This window comes from Prunus avium, chromosome 3, assembly GCF_965620075.1.
Source record: "Prunus avium chromosome 3, drPruAviu1.hap1.1, whole genome shotgun sequence".
Taxonomy (NCBI): Eukaryota; Viridiplantae; Streptophyta; class Magnoliopsida; order Rosales; family Rosaceae; genus Prunus; species Prunus avium.
The window spans coordinates 10,137,617-10,156,765 of NC_142286.1; the positions used below are offsets into that span (position 1 = coordinate 10,137,617).

The 19,149-nt window shown below is 37.8% G+C and overlaps 2 protein-coding genes across 2 annotated transcripts; one reads left to right on the forward strand and one right to left on the reverse strand.

Annotated features, from left to right (window-relative positions):
* The first annotated feature begins 1,811 nt into the window (after nt 1-1,811).
* On the forward strand, nt 1,812-9,685 carry LOC110767470 (putative glucose-6-phosphate 1-epimerase). Its single transcript, XM_088250181.1, has 10 exons — nt 1,812-3,066; nt 3,107-3,252; nt 4,868-4,942; nt 5,670-5,726; nt 5,813-5,973; nt 6,314-6,454; nt 6,964-7,066; nt 7,169-7,268; nt 7,617-7,864; nt 8,379-9,685. Exons 2-9 carry the CDS (start codon nt 3,145-3,147, stop codon nt 7,829-7,831), a joined length of 960 nt encoding a protein of 319 aa, XP_088106307.1. The 5' UTR covers nt 1,812-3,066; nt 3,107-3,144; the 3' UTR covers nt 7,832-7,864; nt 8,379-9,685.
* LOC110767469 (elongation factor) lies at nt 9,397-12,927 on the reverse strand. Its single transcript, XM_088250182.1, has 2 exons — nt 12,472-12,927; nt 9,397-9,913 (listed from the first exon to the last, which is right to left on the reverse strand). The coding sequence occupies exons 1-2, from the start codon at nt 12,692-12,694 to the stop codon at nt 9,717-9,719; spliced, it is 420 nt and encodes a 139-aa protein (XP_088106308.1). The 5' UTR covers nt 12,695-12,927; the 3' UTR covers nt 9,397-9,716.
* Between the last annotated feature and the right edge of the window lie 6,222 nt (nt 12,928-19,149).

Sequence of the window (19,149 nt, forward strand, 5' to 3'; positions counted from 1 at the left end):
CAGAAGGAAATTTGGGGGAGTTGCCAATTTTTGGCTGACCTAGCCACAAAAAAAAAAAAAAAAAAAAAAAAAAAAAATTTGCACCTGCCGAACGGTAGGCATTGTGCAGAAGGAATTTGGGAAGTGAAAATGCCCACTTGGCTAGCTACTTGGCTGACCTAGCTTAAAAAAAAAAAAATTAAAAAAAAAATTGAACCTACCGAACGGTAGGTGACATGCAGAAGGAAATTTGGGGGAGTTGCCAATTTTTGGCTGACCTAGCTCAAAAAAAAAAAAAAAAAAAAACCTTCTCTCCCTCCAAACCACTTTGGTTTTTTGTTGCAACTTCTCTCCCTCCAAAGTTCTTCTTACCCGGGGACTTGGGGGACTGGGGATAGTGCACTATACGACTTGGAAGACAAACTACGGTGTTGCTCGGCCAGTGCACTTAAGATTACAAATCCCCAAGCAAGAAGTACCTTCTTACTCGCGAACTTGGGGGACTACTGTTGACACCATAACTGACCAAGCAACTAGAAGAAACTCTAAGCAAAGCAAGAGGAGTCCCACATCGGAAATCTACAAGAAGTGAAGACTCCCTCTCACCTATAAAAGCATACCACTCTCCACTTAAGAGGGGATCTGGAACTAAGCTGGGCTTCCTCTTCAGGACTCTCCTGTTAGTCTGGCCTTCGAGTCCTGGGTCTCCAGACCCGGGGACTTGACCCCTGGGCTCCAGACTCCTAACTTTGTACCTTAGGCCCTAGGCCTTCTTCCATTTATCTTTGGGTCTAATCCCCTTGTACAAATGTAAACAATATCATAATGAGAACATCTTCCCTGTGGACGTAGCCCATTCATTAAGGGTGAACCACATATATCTTGTCTTTAGTATGTTCATAAATTGGCCAAGTCCTCACATACATGCCGAAGGTCCGAACCTTCATCCATCATCCATCACACACCATCATTAAGTTGGACTCAATCTTGGCCGAACCATTTTGGGCATCAACAACATTCTTGTGGATCTGCACACTAGTGAACTATACATAGGTTGTTTGAGACTTTCTTATAGCTATATCTGGAGAGGGTCTGCTTTGCTTAAAGGCCATCTTATAATGCAATTTCCAAATATGCCAACATGTGAAAGCAATTACAGATATGGTCCTGCAAGAGTTAGTGGGATTGCAAGGCAGATCACCAATTGTAGTAAGGAGCCAGTTAGCAAAAGTGGAGATAGAGAACTTGTCTATTCTTAGATTAAGCTACCCTCCAAACCAAATTGGCACCACCCAAGTACATAAAAGAAGCATATGTTCAACAGTTTTAAGCTCATTGCAGCGAATGGGGCATGTAAGGGATGAACTTATCTTCCTCCTGACATGTTTTCTTTAGTAACTAAGCAATTCCTGAGAGCTTTCCACAAGAAATTACGATTTTTTGGAGGGGCTTCCAAACTCCAAACAAGCTTCCAAACTTTAGGATCAGTCACTGAAGAAGAAGATGGGACCCGTCCATGTATATGATCAGATTCCTGCTGAAGCCAGTGATACCCAAACCTCATGGAATAACTCCCCATCCTCTCAAAAGGCCAAATTAGTCGATCATGTTCCCCAGTAAGTCTAATACCAAAAATTACAGAAGCTTCCTGGTTTGATATTTGCTGCCTTACAAGTGAAAGCTCCCACTCCCTGGTGACAGGGCAAGGTTGAACTCATGGAGGCTGTGAAAGCCCATGCTACCATTATTCTTTGGTTTTCCTAGAGCCTCCTAGCTAAGCCAATGAATTCGTTTCTCCCTTCTTGATTGGCCCCACCAGAAGTTGGATAGCAGGGAGTCAATTTCTCTACATACAGATTTGGGAAATAAGAAAATATTCATAGGGTATTGAGGGACAGCTTGTGCCACTGCCTTTATAAGGACCTCAAGACCAGCTTGAGACAAAAGTTGTTGTTTCCAGCCCTGAATTTTCAACAAAATCTTTTCTTTTCTTTTATGTAGAGCAAAGCTTCACGTTTGGCTCTTCCCCAAATGGTAGGAAGACCAAGGTATTTTCCTGGGTCGTCGACCTCTGGCATACTAAAATACCACAAATATCTTAGTAAATATTCCCTAGAGAGTTGGAGCACCCTGCCTTAAACCACGAGAAGGCTTAAAGCTTCGACCTGGATGACCTTCTAGAAGCACCGCAAGTTGTCCAGTGGTAACACAACTCATCACCAATTGGATCAGCCCATCTTCTGCATGATCGTTTCAAGGAAGTCCCACTCTATCCTATCATAAGCTGTATTCATATCCAATTTCACCCTCATTTCCCTATCTCTTCGCCTCTTCCTCCGTCTCTTTCTTTCCTCTGTTACAGACTAGGTGTTTCAATTATTCAACAATTCTACAAGCCTCCTCCCTCAACCGGCAGAAAAGACACAAGGCTCCTTCTCCAAAATATCCTCAATGTAGGCCTGAAACTCTTAGAACGAAAGAGACTTCTCGTGAGGCTCGGAATCGGAATCGAAAGGGGAGCCCATAAGCGCTTTTGCCGTCGGTGGTGATGTGATCGTTTCGGCGATGTTGCAGTTGGTTTCACTGAAGGAGGAGGGGCCTGGGTTTTGTGACGATTGGCTTGATTGGGAATTGATTGTTGGGTTGAAGATTGGGAATTGATTACAAGAATAGAGAGAGTTTGCTTGGGCTTTTTATATATTTTTTTATTATTATAGTTTTCTTATTAATTTTTATATATATATTTTTGATTTATTTATTATTTATTTGACTTGAAATTACAAATTTACCCTTATAGCTAACAAATTTTTTTTAATAAAACTTAACGGTAAAAGCTAAATTGAATATTTTAATTAATACGAGTGTTAAATTAACTAACTTTTTAATTTAAGGGGTCAAGTTCGATATGGGTCCTAGTTTTGGGGTGTTCGGCAATCTCCTGTAAAATATCGTCAAACAATAATATTGAATATTCCAAATTACCTATTGAATCTCCCACATCAGCCAAGAAAATATAAAGATTCCCCAAGATAGTTTGTACAAGTAAAAATAAAAATATATATGAAGCGTAGTATAGGATCTGAAAAGGTTCAAAATTATGACCAAAAAAAAAAAAAAAAAAGAAAAGGTTCAAAATTGCAGGGCATAATAGAGCGAGAGAGAGAGATGTCTTCCGGTGCTCGGGAGAGAGAGAAGGTGTTTGTGGAGCACTGTAAGGGCGCAAATGGCCTTGACAAGGTCGTTCTCAGAGAGGTTCGAGGCACTTCCGCTGAGGTACCAACCCTTCTCTTTCTCCGATCTTTTGATTAATTCATTATCATTTCTATACAGAATACTGTTGCATTCTGTTTTTGTTAGAAACTTAAAATGGCACAGAATCTTGAAACCAAATTGTGATAGATACATGCAGCTGTCCTCGAATTTTCAATTTAATTCATATGCTATGTAAAATTCTACGTGATTTAATTATTTATATATATATATTTTACTTTTGGATGTCCTTAGATATAGGATGAGCTTTGTATACAAGTATGGAATTGCAATTTGTATGGTTCAACAATAACAGATAGAATCGTTGCTTACTGAAATTTTTTATTGCTTGAATCCTGTGATTGAAAGGAAGAAATAGAAAACAGAAAAATATATCAATGCAATTTCAACCCTGGTAATCTTTGATTATTTTTATCTCTTTTCTTGCTTTTGTCGGTGTAGAATGTTATCTACATACCTTTTCCTTCGGTGGAGCTTCAATTTCTTGAATATCTTATCAGTTCCGAAAGGTAATTGTTGTTTAGACGTGCGGGCGGTTGCTCTAATCGTCTTGTTCCACATATTTGGGCTTTCAGAGTGTATAGTGGATTTGATTCCAGTCCATTTGTGATGCTAAGTACATATTAGTATTGGCTGTGTGCTACTTTGAGTGTGTGACCATTTTACAGAAGTTTAGTTGGACAACATTCCTCCCCTGAGGTTCTTTTTATGGAAGAGTGGTGGGTCAAATGAGTCAGAATACTGCTTCTGGGTTCAATTTTTACTGTCCTCAATGGACGAAGAGATTTGAAGCATGTGTCCTCTGTAAGGGATAGATTCTGTAAGGGATAGATTCAATTTATGGTGATTAAATGTGCTATTATTGGTCAGTGCTGCAGTGGGTATATGAATACATGTGATCTATTCAATAGTAAGAGTGTGGATTGTCAATTACTTTTATTCTATTTTATTATATTTTATAACTCTCATAGTTATAAACATCTGTAAATAAGTTTATGTGCCTTTTACCTATGTGAACTCTTAACTCCTTGGCTACTCTTTATGTTAACTTTGCTACAGAAGATGAAAATGTTCTGGCTTTTGCACCTTTGTATACGTTCCCATGCTAAACACTACTCTGTTTCCTGTTATATGTCATAGATCTCATAGTACAAAAAGTTCTTTGAAAGTTTGTGTGCCATTAACCTATGTTAACTCTACAACCTTATGGTAGAGAATGCCATTGGTATTTTAAATTTACCGCATAATATGGAACTTTTCTGGACTACTATGCTTCGTGTGTGTGTTTGGATGTGGCTCACACACTCACGAGCATGTGTAGTGTTTAGTATTGATTTGCTAAAGCATTTGAGTACATTCCACATAGTACCAATATTCTCTTCTTTGACAAAGTTTCCGTGTGTAATATTTCATTCCTTTCTTCTTTAAAAGAAAATCTATGGTCTTAGAGTGATGTGGTTGTCAACTTGTTGACTGTATTCCTTATTCAATCTCATGAATTCTGCCTGTATGGTGTTAACTTGAGTGTTCCTCTATATTTCGTGCATGAGTCCTCAAGTTTGACATCTAAGGCTAATTCTTAGATTACTAATGAATATTTTTTCTACTTTTGAAACAGGTGTATTTGTATGGCGGTCAAGTTACATCATGGAAAAATGAATATGGGGAAGAGTTGCTTTTTGTTAGTAGCAAGGTATCACATTTTGGTAGAGATGTTGCACGGAAGTTGTTTATCTTTACATAACTGATAACTTTTCTTGAAGTTACTTCTAGTTATTCATATGCTATTGATTGGTTTTCAGTCACATTAGGGACTAGGAAAACAAAACGTGCATGTTAGATATTATCCGCACAAGCGCAACTTACATTTCAGCTGTTACTTATTGTGAGAAAACTATTTAAAAGAGATAAGTATATTGTCACGGATGTTATTAAACAGTTAAGTCATTTTGCAGAATGCAACCCATTTTCATGCAAAACACCCAATAAACCTCTTGGAGCGATCGATGCCATAGTTATAGCTTGAACCTGATAACCCACTTTTAAGAAGCGCTCTTTCAGCCTTTTTGTAGAACACAAACTTGATGTAGCTTGAACCTGTCATTCTATTGATGATTTCAAACTTTTTTCTTTATTATGTCCCAAATGAATTTAGAAAAAATTTAAATGTGGACAGCAAATTAAAATTATATGGGGAATCTTGCTTAGTAGCCCTGTTGCATTCGTAGCTCCGTGGCTGGCTTTAAAGCTTAGAGAGGACATAGAACTAAAAAGAACAAACTCAGATGATGGATATTGGGAGAATGATTGTTGAGGAACATATGGATGAGATGAGATAATCTGATCTTTGTTAGGCCTAAAGATTGTTTTCAGTATGTGTTCCCCCCTCCTTTTCTAAAATGTATGCATGTTTCTTGCAGGCTACTTTTAAGTCTCCTAAGGCTATCCGTGGAGGAATTCCAATCTGCTTTCCGCAAGTAGGAGTTTCTCATCTTTTATCTTCTGTTTTATTTGCTTTGGTATTCTTTTTATAAAAAAATTAATAATTAGTTGGCACATGCAGTTTGGAAGTCATGGTTCTCTTGAACAACATGGATTTGCAAGGAATAGGTTTTGGAGTATTGATCATGATCCCCCTCCATTTCCAACAAATAGCGGCAACAAGGCTTTTATTGATTTAATCCTTAAACCCTCTGAAGAGGATTCAAAGATCTGGTCGCACAGGTAGTGGACTTAAATTTGATAATTACATGTTTAATTCAGCTAAGGTAGCATGTAATTGCTTCCATGGTGGCTGGAACAGGAAAATTCCAGAACTGTGCTTCTGTTTATACACACATACATACACAGACATATCATAGAACGTCATATGTGATTATAGTGTTATAATTTTGCACAATCAGTTCATTAGAATGCAATTCTATGCTCTACGAAGTGTTAGATTTCAAATATGTCAGTTCTTATTCATTTTTGTTTTTCGTTTTTGCTTTAATGTATGTTTGTTGCAATCCCATGGATCTCTGTTTGCTCGGTCAAGTAATGATGTAATAGCAATCACTTGCAGATATGAATTTCGCCTTAGGGTTACTCTAGGACCAGGAGGAGATTTGATGTTGACTTCCCGCATCCGAAATACAAACACTGATGGAAAGTCGTTTATGTTCACTTTCGCTTATCACACCTATCTTTTCGTAACTGATATCAGGTTTAGTGATGCAATTTCTTGCTATTGTTTTGAATTCTTTATAATCAAATTCATGTTTCCTGGGCAGCTGTATTTGACTGGCAAGCATCATAAACATATGCTATTATTGCGCCCTTGCTGTTATTTAACCAGTATTAGTTCAGCCATATATTTATTTAAAACACCAGGTTATAATTCCTTTCAGAATCGGGTTGTGAAAATGGAATGGTAAAATGATATTCTAGGGTAACATTCGTCAGATTTTGTTTAGTTCTGATCTGCATTGTATGCCATTTCTAGCATTATAAGAAATATTCTAGTAGACAATTAAACTAAATAAATTATCTTTTAATATTGTTTTTGAAGGGGCAATAACACATCCCACATTCTAGCTGTGATATTTAAATGCGAGCAGAAGTTTTAGTTAAATACATAATGGAGATCCCTGTATGTGCATCTACATAATCCATTGCTGGAAAGTGTTCCTTTTGTGTGGTTTGCACATTAACTGTCATGTTGTCTTTGTTTAGTGAAGTGCGAGTGGAAGGACTAGAGACACTGGATTATCTGGACAACTTGAAGGGTAGAGAGCGATTTACTGAGCAAGGGGATGCAATAACATTCGAGTCAGAAGTTAGTGTTTGTCCTTATCCAGATGCATTGTATTTTTGACACTTTTGTTTTGGTTCTTATATATATGTTTATTTGTTAGTAAATGATACTTTCATTGTCAAGGTGGACAAAATTTATCTGAGTACGCCTACAAAAATTGCTATTCTGGACCATGAGAGGAAGAGAACATTTTTGTTACGGAAGGACGGACTTCCAGATGCTGGTGAGTTTTTGTTCATTCATTTTTCTTTGCTAGAAAACTATATTATGTTGAGAAACTTATCAAAGAAATTAAAGGCTGTATTTTGATGAAGGTGTATAGGGTTTAGACAAGCTGTTTTGATAATTTTAGACAAGCTGTTATGATAATTGTAAACATTAAAAGAAATAACAAAGAACCAATCTGTCTTTTATTATTTTGTTAAGTGAATTCTACTGTTTATTTAACTATGGCTAGATACCAAGTCAATTGAGCGAACATAGAAGGTTCTGCATGTTTTGCGTAAGTGGTTATGGCATACAAAACAAAACTTGGCTTTAGTGTTTATCAGATGGTCCTTTTCCATTGCAGTGGTCTGGAATCCATGGGATAAGAAAGCAAAGGCAATTTCTGATTTTGGGGATGATGAGTACAAGCATATGCTCTGTGTTGAGGCTGCTTGTGTGGAGAAGCCTATTACTTTGAAACCTGGTGAAGAATGGAAGGGAAGGCAGGAACTGTCTGCTGTCCCTTCCAGTTACTGCAGCGGACAGCTTGACCCATGTAAGGTACTGCAAGGCGGTTAAGTGATCAGCCATTTTGATGCGTCTCTTGTACAGGTAGTTTACTACACCTACCCAATGTTTAAGTTTTTTGATACAATAGCAAGTTCTAAATTTCTATAACATAATACAATTTCTGCTAGACCACTTTAAGACTTGTTCTGTAGTTTACCTAATTTGGAAATTTTAAATGCATTTGGTTTGAAAAGTGGGATTAGGTCATCTTTAATTTGAGGGAGCAAAAGGGTTGTAGATTGTTATTCTTGCTCAATCTGCAGCTGAGGTATATAAAGTAGGCATTTTAGAAACCCCCCGCTGCCCCCCAATGGTCATGCCCTATACTATAAAAGGCCGTACATTCGTTTTATTTATTTTTTCTTATGAGTTGGATTTCAGCTTCTTTTCTTTTTTCTTTCTTATTTTTTTTTAAAAATCTTTCCACAATAGTTGTCTATACGAAAATTTTTAACTTTGCCTGCAAGCTTCTTAATTTGCTTGTATTTTTTTTTTTCCTTCTTCTGTTTCCGTTTGTGATGAAGTGGTGATGATGACTATAATGAATGCATTGCAGGCACACTATGCATTCTAGATTTGGCAGGCTTTTTGTTGGATGACAGATTCAGTAAGCAGAATTGTCTATAATGATTTCATTGGACATTTGATTAACAAAAGACGACAGAAGAAGGCGGTTAAAGAAAAGTTAGTTAATATTTTTTGTACATCTATAGGGACTTAATACGAAAGAAATGAAGAGAAGAAAACCGAAGGCCTTATGGCACCCCCTTCGTTTTCTGGCCCCTTTTAATCTTCCCTCTCTTAAACTGTTCTTTTATACAATTGTATTCTTTCCTGTTAATGAGTATTCTTTGCCCTCGTCTAAGGATGACTCTTGTAATTCTCCGGCTTATCTTTGGAACGTAATGTTACCAAGCACCCGATGGATGGGGTCGTTTCCAAGATTTTAACACCAAAATAGTTTGTTTTGTAAGTAATATTTCTGCAGTGTAGTTCTTTTTTGTTTCTTGAAAGGAAAATTTCTTTTTTGTTACAATATCCACCAAAATCCCAATTCAATACACCCCTATGTAGCAATGGTGCTCGTCTTTTACTCTACCTGAATTTTAGGTAACACATTTTGTAGCATGTGTAGTTATGTTGGATGTTTGTTTCTTCTATATTAACTTGGCTACCAAGTTTAACTTATTTACATATTAGTAAGGATACGTAATTTTATATATCTCCATTTATTTCTGTTTTCATCATTTTTATTTCATGGATTGTATCCTATTAATAAGATAAGTTAGCAGCATAACATGTTCTTCGTTTTTAACCTTTTGGAAAAATTGTGATTTTCTTAAATGCATTTTTACCACATACACGTCGAAGAAGATGGATAGATTGTTTTTGACGATTTGTTTTTATTTTTATTGTTGTAAATGTGGTAACAGTAGCATTATTCTAATTTCAAACTTCGTTACACATGGTGCAAGTCAAACTCAGTTACGAAATTCAGAACCATCAACTTATATTATTTATATTTACAAATGATAATAGGGAAAAATGAGCTCTCTATCTATGTATGGAGGCTCTTTTGAATGAACTGCTTTTCTTTTTCTGATTTTTCAATGAAAAACATTATTCATATTTACAAACGACCACTTGGGTCATCTCTGATAGTACTAATTTACACACAATAGAGGTGAAAATAGATACACAATTTCACCTTATATCACTCTGTGGTTTTGACACCTGCAACAGCTTGTGTACCATATGCCACTGTAAGTCTTGGAGCAATTTGACGGTAAAAATATGATGCCAAATGTCATGTTTTTTTTTTTTTTTTTTTTTTTGGGGCAGCGGCAACACATTATTAATTGTCACTATTTTTATAGTATCTGACTGTTTAATTTCATGCATGATTTGAAGAGAGTGGTGACGGTTTACTATTGTTGCTAGAAAATTCAAAAACTCTCCAGAAGGGTCTTTGTTTGCGTTTGGAATGGTGACTTGTCAGCTCAGTGTCTCTGCTCAGCATCTGCCACATCACCTGCACATCTTGATATCCACAGGTTTGTACATCGTCATGAAGCTTCAAAAGTCCAGCACCTGCTCCAAAACAAGACTTGTAAGTGACATGAGATGAGATTCTAAACCAAATACAAGTATCTAAAGAAAAATGTCCCTTCTTAGCCAAAGAGTTAGCAACCACAGATTAGTTTCTTGATAAGTATTCTAAATCAAATACATTGTTCATGTTTTGATACATCAGTTTAAGAACTTCGGTGTAAGGAAAGCGGGCTCATTGTCTTGACCAACTGGTCTAACACACATCAACTGTTATTAAAAAAAAGTTAGATTAGATTCCAGAAAACCAACTTAATTGAACCCATGTTAGCCATTAATATATTGACCACAACCAAAGAAATAATGTGACACTTATCATGATGATGTCCCAGGTAGTTGGGATATCATGTGATACATCTGATACAAGATGCTTCCAAGTGGCAGAGATGTTAGTGGTTCAAACAACAAACATCAACTGTCGACAATGATATTTTTTGGTGTGGGAAATTTCATGCTCAAGATAGTGATTAGAATAATATGTCGAGGTTGTTGTCAGGCCGCTATTTTAGTGATCTGGTGGACATCAAGTTGAATCAATAAAGATGTTGATCCTATCTCTTTAGGCCCCTCAGCTTTCGACCCAAAGACAAAACAGAAGATTGGTGACTACTTTTATGAGATGTAAAATAGAAATTGGATGGTCCCTAAAGTAGGTTCATCAATTTTTTTATTATTTTTATACGAGAGAGATATTGAGAAAGGGGGAAATCGAACCTAAAATCTCAAGTGCACGGGTAATTGATCTTAATCACTTTCGCTACAAGTCCCTGTAATTGATCTTAATCACTTTCGCTACAAGTCCCTTGCAAGGAGGTTCATCAATTTGAATGGCAGGAGTTAATCACTAACTAGGAAACTCCGTACAATCACACACGCTTTGGCCCGCCTTAATTTACTCTAGTGGGTAGCGCACCAGCAATGGGATCTTTCAATAATCTATGTGCCAATCTTCTTTTTCTTTTGGGCCTATTTGCAAGAAATTACAAAAAAAACAAACAAAACAAAACAAAATAAAAACTCTGTTTTTATAACTATTTGAAAGGTTTGGTTAAATTCATCATTGGTTGTGGTTGTGGTGGTGGTGGAAAGAAACTCCCCTCATGATGGAATCAAAGCTTGTTTTCTCAAATGGCAAAGTATATTAAACTTGGATAAATTATCAGTTATTTTATATTTATAATAGTAAATTTAAAGAATTCCTATAACCGTAGCTCTAAGCAAGAAAATATATGCAAGAAAAAGTTGCCTATATAGCTACGTGTGTAAGGTGTCGACAATCGTTGTTCATTTTTTTTTATGTTAATCACACATCAATCAACATTTCAAAATCGTTTAGAAAACGATGAATTTGCATCCACAATGATTCAATGAATCCTGCGCCTAGCAAACAAATGACGCCAACTTCAACTTGTAAGCATTCACTAGAGAATTGTGGAGGTTTGGTAAGAAACAACTTGCTTAGTGGGGAGGCCAGCGAGATGCGAGCTCAAATGAAAAAGCAGCACATCATCACAAGAAAATACTATTGTTTATTTTATTTTATTTTTTTGACAAAATGAATTAAAAGTAATCTCCAATTACCAGAACCACTTAATTAATTATTTTTCTATGAGCCCCCTTAATTAATTATTAAAAATTAGAGGGGAAAAAAAAAGCCACACTTGTACTTTTTAGGTATGACTCATGAGTCTTCAAATTTATTTAATCTTGTAAGACTTTCTCATGCAGAGTCATCAATCGGCAGTTGGGATTAAATATTTTAAAACCAAACCGATCGTTGATTTTGACAAATTCAATTAATCAAGCACCGACAATATTTATTATATATACATGTTTAGATAAATTTGACCTTGTGGTAAAATAAAAAGAGATGCAAATTGGAAAAAATAATTCAGTTGCTTGTAAGGGTAAACTATATATGTTAAAAAAATGTACAAAGAAAACAGGGAGGGAAAAGATATATTAGTTCAAGTCGGATCAAAGAAAACGACTTTAGTTTTTTAATGAGGGAAATCAAAGATATTGAAATATGAACACTGTTATGTGGCTAATGATGTTGAAGTGTTGTTAAAATAATTATAAATATGGGGGATACAGAAAGGGACCACAACTCCAGAAGTAGGGGATGAGATGTGGTGGCCAGAGATCATGGGAGAGGGAGAGGGAGAGGGAGAGAGAGAGAGAGAGAGAGGTGGGATCTAGCCTATAAAAAAAACCATTTAATGATGTAGCAAAAAATTTATAAAAAAATGCAGCACTAAATCACTGATGATGGATCAACATTGGAGAACTTGTTCAATCACAAAGAAAAGAAGACTTATTGATAGGGAGAAATGAAACTAAAACTTTGCTTCTTATTGAAAACAAATAGAGATTAAATTCTTATTCATCCCAATTATGTTATATATATTTTCTCCGGACGTCCGGACGTTATTACCGAGAACATGAGAACATGGTATGTATAAAAGAAATAACCAAATAAATAAAAACAGAGATATTATATATGTGGACAGAAGAAAAACAAAAAATTGTGAACTGACCATTTTTGCGAGCTTTGATGCGAGCAGAGACAGTAAGCCAGACGCGGCGGACAGGGAAGATCATCTTGTGCCAAAAATCCATAAACCTTTCTTTGATAACTTTTACTTTCTTTCTGCCTTTGATTTTTTTCTTGTTATACCCCCCACCACCACTACTCACTCTAATCGCTATGCTCCTTTGCCCTGCCAGGCCTGCACCCTTCTCTCTTTCACACATACACATACACTCTGATGATCTCTCTCTCTCTCTCTCTCTCTCTCTCTCTCTCTTGCTACATATACCTTAGCAAAATATCTGTATTTCGTGCAGATTGAGAAATGGTTTTAGAGAGACTCGGAGAGAGAGAGAGAGAGAGCTTTGGAAAAAAATCACAGTGGAGACCTGCCTGCCCACCGGTTTGTCTGTTATAAGCTTCTAATAAGTGCCACCGACACTCTCTCTCTCTCTCTCTCTGTTTATTATATTCTTTATTTGCAAAACCCTACTTTATAAGACTTTATTAAAAGTATGTATGGATGTATATGTATGGATGGACACATCTAATCTGGTTTTACTGTTTGTTCAGTTTTCTTCTCGACGTCTTCTTAAATTATGTGAAAGTTGAAAATGACCTTATCCAATTGTATTGGGTAATCGAAAAAAGAAGAAGAGGGAACTAAGGAAAAGACGCGCATTACCTCTCTCTCTCTCTCTCTCTCTCTCTCTCTTCTTTGTATGAAAGGGTATGAAGATTTTTACTTGCCAGGAACCAGTAGTGTAATTATAATGTTCTGGCCATAGGGGAAGATTGAAGCTAGAGAGTTTTAAAAATTTTAATTTTGGTTGGAGAGAAAAGAGAGAAACTTCATGTAATGGTTGCTTGCATAAAGATACTTGTTTATATAATTAATAATTGTAATTATACCATAATTAGAATCACAACTGCTCTTTTTTTGTTTTGAGAAATTCTATTATTGCGATGAATTCAGCTAAAAAATCCGCTCGCTAGCCACAAATACAAACAAACCACAAAAGGCCAATCACAGCTGCTTTGAGTGCTCATGGTGAATAATTCACTTTGGTTTAGTGGCTGCAGAGAAAAAAAGGTTTCATTGCAATAATTGTAGCCACTAGACTAACTCAAAATGATGGATAATATGTGGATTCAATTAACAATTAAGCTCAATAAACTACTACTAAACTAAACCCAAGATTCTTTTTCCATCTAAAAAAAAGCCCTAAACCTTATTACCGATATTCTTATATTTAATTGCCGATTATTAATGGCCATAACCGTGGGTGGGAGCAGCAGCCCAGAAAGGCAAAGCCAATTGTTTGGCCTCCCTCGTATTCTTATTGATCACATCCAAGAAAGATGCTAGAGGCCAACCAATAGGCAAGTTGTATACGTAAGAGTAAACTTGTAAAAAATTATTATAAAACCTGGGTGGCATATCATTTCATTCTACAAATTAAATAAAAGTTTATTACATAATGATTCTTTAATTTCTGTATTTGGGTGTTGGTTATACGAAAACTCCATGGTTTTTTTTTTTTTGGCCAATAGTTAGGGAGGGGGAAGGAGTGCAAAATCACACCCATTTTATAATGTCATGTCTCGAACTCGAACCCAGGATCAACTGGGTGGAGACAAAATTCCTTATCACTACACTAGTGGGGCAGGGGCAACAGCTACTCCATGCATTTATTGATGCTAGTATTGTTGTAACATAATAACACTTTCTTGAGATTGCTTTAAATTCAAATGAACATCAATTAAGAAAAAGAAATTTTCTCTACCCCAGGAAAGTGTTATGGGGAATCGAAGCTGGAGTTGATCACCGATTGATGAAGAACACGTTCCGCATATATCTCACATCAAACACTAAGATTTTGAATGCATGAATCACACTCTTAACTACTTAAATTACAAAATACGCTACGCTAGATCATACATATACCCGTGTGTGTTTGTCACTTGTCCACAGATAATACCTAGAGTGTTAGGTACGCATATTTTGTAAAGGCCTAATCCTATGGTGTTAGAATCCATACTAGTACCAAGTTGAACGGCTGACCAAAAGAATACATCGTTGAATGGGAATGTAACACGTGTTACAATTTTACCATTTCCTTGGACTTTTTTGTAAGTTTCATCATATCTGTTTTGTCGGGGTCCTATGTTTGGTTTTTTTTTCTTCTTCTTATAAACAGAATTGGCAGAACACCTGTGTTATTCACTGTGCCAGGGTGGGATCTGATCATTGCCCAATCTTGCTTGATAGCAACCCAATCTGCCAAATCAAAAAAGGAAAGTTATTCCGCTTTGAATCACGATGGCTCAAAGAGGAGGAGTGTGGAAATATCGTGAAGCGCTCATGGAGGCCCAAAGAGAACAACACACATGTTAATCAATGGACTCAAAACCTGCATCTTAGCAAGACTGAACTTTTGAAGTGGAATAAGGTACATTTCCCGAACTGCAAAATCAGAATCAATGAGGTGATGGAGGAACTTGGTCTTCTGCAAAATGCTAACGCATCTGATGTTTCCATACCCAAGCAAAGATCTCTCAAAGCTGAATTGGATAAAATGTGGCGGTGGGAGGAGCAATTTTGGAGGCAAAGGTCAAGAGTTAATTGGTTGCAGTCTGGGGATTCAAATACAAAGTTCTTCCATCTAACCACCATTCAAAGGAGACAACGAAATCGTGTTCTCAAAATTCGAAATAATTCTGGAGATTGGTTGGTCGGTGAGCATGCAATTAGAAACGAATTCTTCGGTTTCTTTAGCAACCTGTTCAAAACTGCTGGCCCTCGCGATTGGTCAAGCACGTTAAACAATGTGGATAGGATTGTTACCCCCGAAATGAACTCTCTCCTGCTTGCGCCTTTCAATGAGGATGAAATTAAAACTGCTGCCCAACAACTTGGAGCTGACAAAGCCCCAGGCCCTGACGGTTTCCCTGGGATGTTCTACAACCAGTTTTGGAATATCGTGAAATCATCAATCGTTGGAGCCACGTGTGATTTTCAGAGGGGTTGGTGTCAATTAGAGGAGCTAAACAAGACCTTCATTGCTCTCATCCCAAAAATTCCTGATCCTGAGAACACTGACCAGTTTAGGCCTATTGGACTTTGTAATAACTCTTACAAGATTTTAGCAAAGGTGATGGCCAACAGGTTGAAAATGATTCTTCCGGATATTATCTCAGATAACCAAAATGCCTTCGTCCCGGGAAGGCAAATCCAAGATAATATCCTCGTAGCGCACGAGGCCTTTCATTATTTAAAGAGGAAAAAAACTGGTGGTGTTTTTGAAGCTGGCATAAAAGTTGACATGAACAAGGCTTATGATCGTATTGAGTGGGACTTCTTGTTTGTTCTTATGGAAAAAATGGGCTTTGCTAGTGACTGGATTCGCCTCGTCAAAGCTTGCCTCACTACGGTGTCTTTTTCTGTCATTGTTAACGGCAGACCCGGCCGTTCCTTTAAGCCCTCCCGGGGCTTGAGACAAGGGGACCCACTCTCACCATACCTTTTCTTACTGGTCAGTGAAGCCCTCTCTATGAACCTCACAAAGGCCGCCAGCAAGGGCGAGATCACTGGAATTAGGATTGCCCGGCGATGCCCCATTCTCTCGCATTTGTTCTTTGCTGATGACTCCCTTTTCTTTGTGAAGGCTGATGTGCTTAATTGCAGGAACCTAAAAGGTGTTCTGGATAGCTATTGTTTGGCGTCTGGACAATGCATAAATTATCAGAAATCCTGCTTCTACTTCTCTTTGAACACACCTGAGGAAACTAGAAGAAGCTTATGCTCCTTACTGAGTATTAATGGTGTGGACAACCCGGGGATTTATCTGGGGCTGCCAACTATTTGGGGAAGGTCCAAAATGGCTTCCCTGAATTATATTCTTGAGAGGATTCGTAGGAAAATTGAGGGATGGAAGCAAAACTCGTTATCACTGGCGGGTAAGGAAATACTAATAAAATCTGTTGCTACTGCGGTCCCTGCCTACCCGATGACTTGCTTTCGCTTTCCAGAAGGAACTTGCAAGAAAATAACTAGTGCACTAGCGAATTTCTGGTGGGGTAAATCTGAAAAGGGATCTGGCCTCCATTGGAGGTCCTGGTCGAGGCTTGGATTAGCAAAAGGTGATGGTGGGATGGGGTTTCGTGACCTCTCCAGCTTCAATCTTGCCTTGTTAGCTAAACAGTGCTGGAGAATACTACAAAACCCGAATGCTACGTGGGTTAAGATCTTAAAAGCTCGCTACTTTCCCAACTGTGATTTCGTAAAGGCTAAAAAAGGATCTCGTTCCTCTTGGGCTTGGGCAAGTCTATTGGATGGGAGAGATGCATTACTCAAGGATGCTAGGTATCAAGTGTTCAGTGGCGCCACTACATGTATTTGGACTGACAGGTGGGTCTCATCTACGCATTTTGGTGTCATTCAACCTATCAGACCCGTTCCCCCATCTGCCCCTCAACTTGTTAAAGATATAATGGACAAGCATAATCATACTTGGATTCTTGATGGCATCTCCACCCTGTTAAGCAGGGAAACTTTGGATCGTATTAGATGTACTCCGATTGGCCGTACAAATCGAGCAGATAAACTTGTATGGCCTTGGAATACTGTGGGCACATATACTGTGAAATCGGGTTATCACCGTTTTCATGCAAGGCTCCACACAATCATACCAACCCACAACTTTTCCTCCCACTCTATTCCAGAAACTGTCTGGAAGTCCATTTGGAAAATCAAAACACTCCCCAAAATCAAACACTTTCTCTGGAGAGCTATTTCTTGCTCCCTATCCACAAGACTGTCCTTGTTCAGAAGGAAAATTGTTAGTAATCCTCTTTGCCCAATTTGCGAGTGTTATGAGGAATCCATTGAGCACATCCTTTTTCTCTGCCCTTGGACCCTACTGGTATGGTTTGGCTCTGAGCTGTCTTACAGGATTGACCATCAGAGAATCACGTCCTTTGACAGGTGGCTTGAAGGAATTCTTTTGATTCCAGGCATTACCAAGGCGGAGCTTAATCACTGTTTGTCTCTTATTAGCTTCATTTGTTGGGAAATCTGGAAGTCCAGGTGTCGCTTTGTCTTTGATGGTACCACCCCGGACCCGCGCCGGGTTATTATAAGTGCTAGGGAGGCTTGCAATGAATTTGTGGGTGCCACTGCTGTTGGTGGAGTGATAATGATGGCTACACAAGCTTCGCCTCCCAGCTCTATCTCTCGAGGATCTCGGTGGTCTCCCCCGACTAGCAATATTTTGAAAGTTAATTTTGACGGTGCCTGGTGCCCTGGTTCCTGTGCTGGTGGTATTGGAGTGGTCATTCGGGATTTAAATGGAGTTTGGTGTGGGGGCCTCTCCTCCCCGGTCATCTGCGATTCAGCCCTTGTTGCAGAAGCTGCCGCTGGCCTTTGTGCAATTACCTTTGCAAAAGAAAGGGGAATGGGGAAGATTATTTTAGAATCTGATTGCAAGGTGGTAATTGATGCTTTGCGTGGAAGGTTTGGCAACAACTCTTGGGTCATCGCGCCAATGATTGATGAAATTCGTAATCTATCTTTGTGTTTGGATGATGTGGCCTGGAATTGGGTGCCTAGATGTGCAAATCGAGCAGCTCATGCAGCAGCTTCGATTGGTTTGAGAGCTATGGAACTGAAAAGTTGGGTCACCAGACCACCATTGTCTCTTGTTGGAGTTTTAAATTCTGATGGTCTGCCATGCCCACCACAGGATGGCAATACTAGTAGTTAATTTCAGTTTTTTATTTGGTGGGGGTTAAGACTATAATACTAGGCTCCGATGGAGCATTAGACTTGTCTGACTTCTCTGTTGTTGGTTTCCTCTCCTATCTGGCTTTTGCCTGCTTTTGTATCTTTTTACCCTTTTGGGTTTGAATACAACAAGCATTATGACCAAAAAAAAAAAAAGTCCAATAAAATCCGGGGGAGAGGGCGCGCGGTTTGACTGTTTGAATTTATATGAACAACTTTTTGCCTAATTTTTTTTTGTAAATTAGCACTATTAAAATTCAATGAGAAATTCTGAATTCCAATAGAGTTTTTTTGACTTTGTTAAGCTTTCTGTAAGTTGAAAGGTGTCGGCAAGCTCTCTTCTCCACGTGTTCAATACTGTATGGTGCAGAAACGTTTGGTTGTCAAGCGTGCTCAAGCTTTTGAGACTACCAATTATAATATAACACGTCACCATCTTAATATGACCGTTATATCATTACGCAAGTGTTACTGATTAGTTGATATGTCATGGATTCAAGCGTATATTATTAAATATTAATATATAAATGCACATAATATAATATGAGTAGATCGGTAAAATCACGTTGGACGAAGAATATGGGCGAACTAACTCTATACCATGAAGAAAGTTGAGGAACTTATCTCGCTAGAGCCAAACCAATAACCCGACACAAGAAAATCAGCCTTAACCTTGGTGCTCGAGCCTTGAGATACCGTAACTAAACACAAAATAGCAATGTTTTATCTAATCTTAATGCAATTTAATATAATCTATTATATTAAGAACAATCCAGTAATGCTCATCAAGCAATATACATATACTAGAATGATACATTCATATACTGTGAATGAGAATCATATATACTCAAGCATGACATTGAATAAGAAAGAAATAGTATACGAAAGACCTAGTATTGG

Coding starts and splice junctions, on each gene's coding strand:
- LOC110767470 (XM_088250181.1), top strand. CDS start 3,145: ATGTCTTCCGGTGCTCGGGAGAGAGAGAAGGTGTTTGTGGAGCACTGT. Junction 3,253..4,867: donor TTCGAGGCACTTCCGCTGAG/GTACCAACCCTT, acceptor CTTTTGAAACAG/GTGTATTTGTATGGCGGTCA. Junction 7,067..7,168: donor CAATAACATTCGAGTCAGAA/GTTAGTGTTTGT, acceptor TTCATTGTCAAG/GTGGACAAAATTTATCTGAG.
- LOC110767469 (XM_088250182.1), bottom strand. CDS start 12,694: ATGTGTATGTGTGAAAGAGAGAAGGGTGCAGGCCTGGCAGGGCAAAGG. Junction 9,914..12,471: donor CATCAAAGCTCGCAAAAATG/GTCAGTTCACAA, acceptor GTTTTGGAGCAG/GTGCTGGACTTTTGAAGCTT.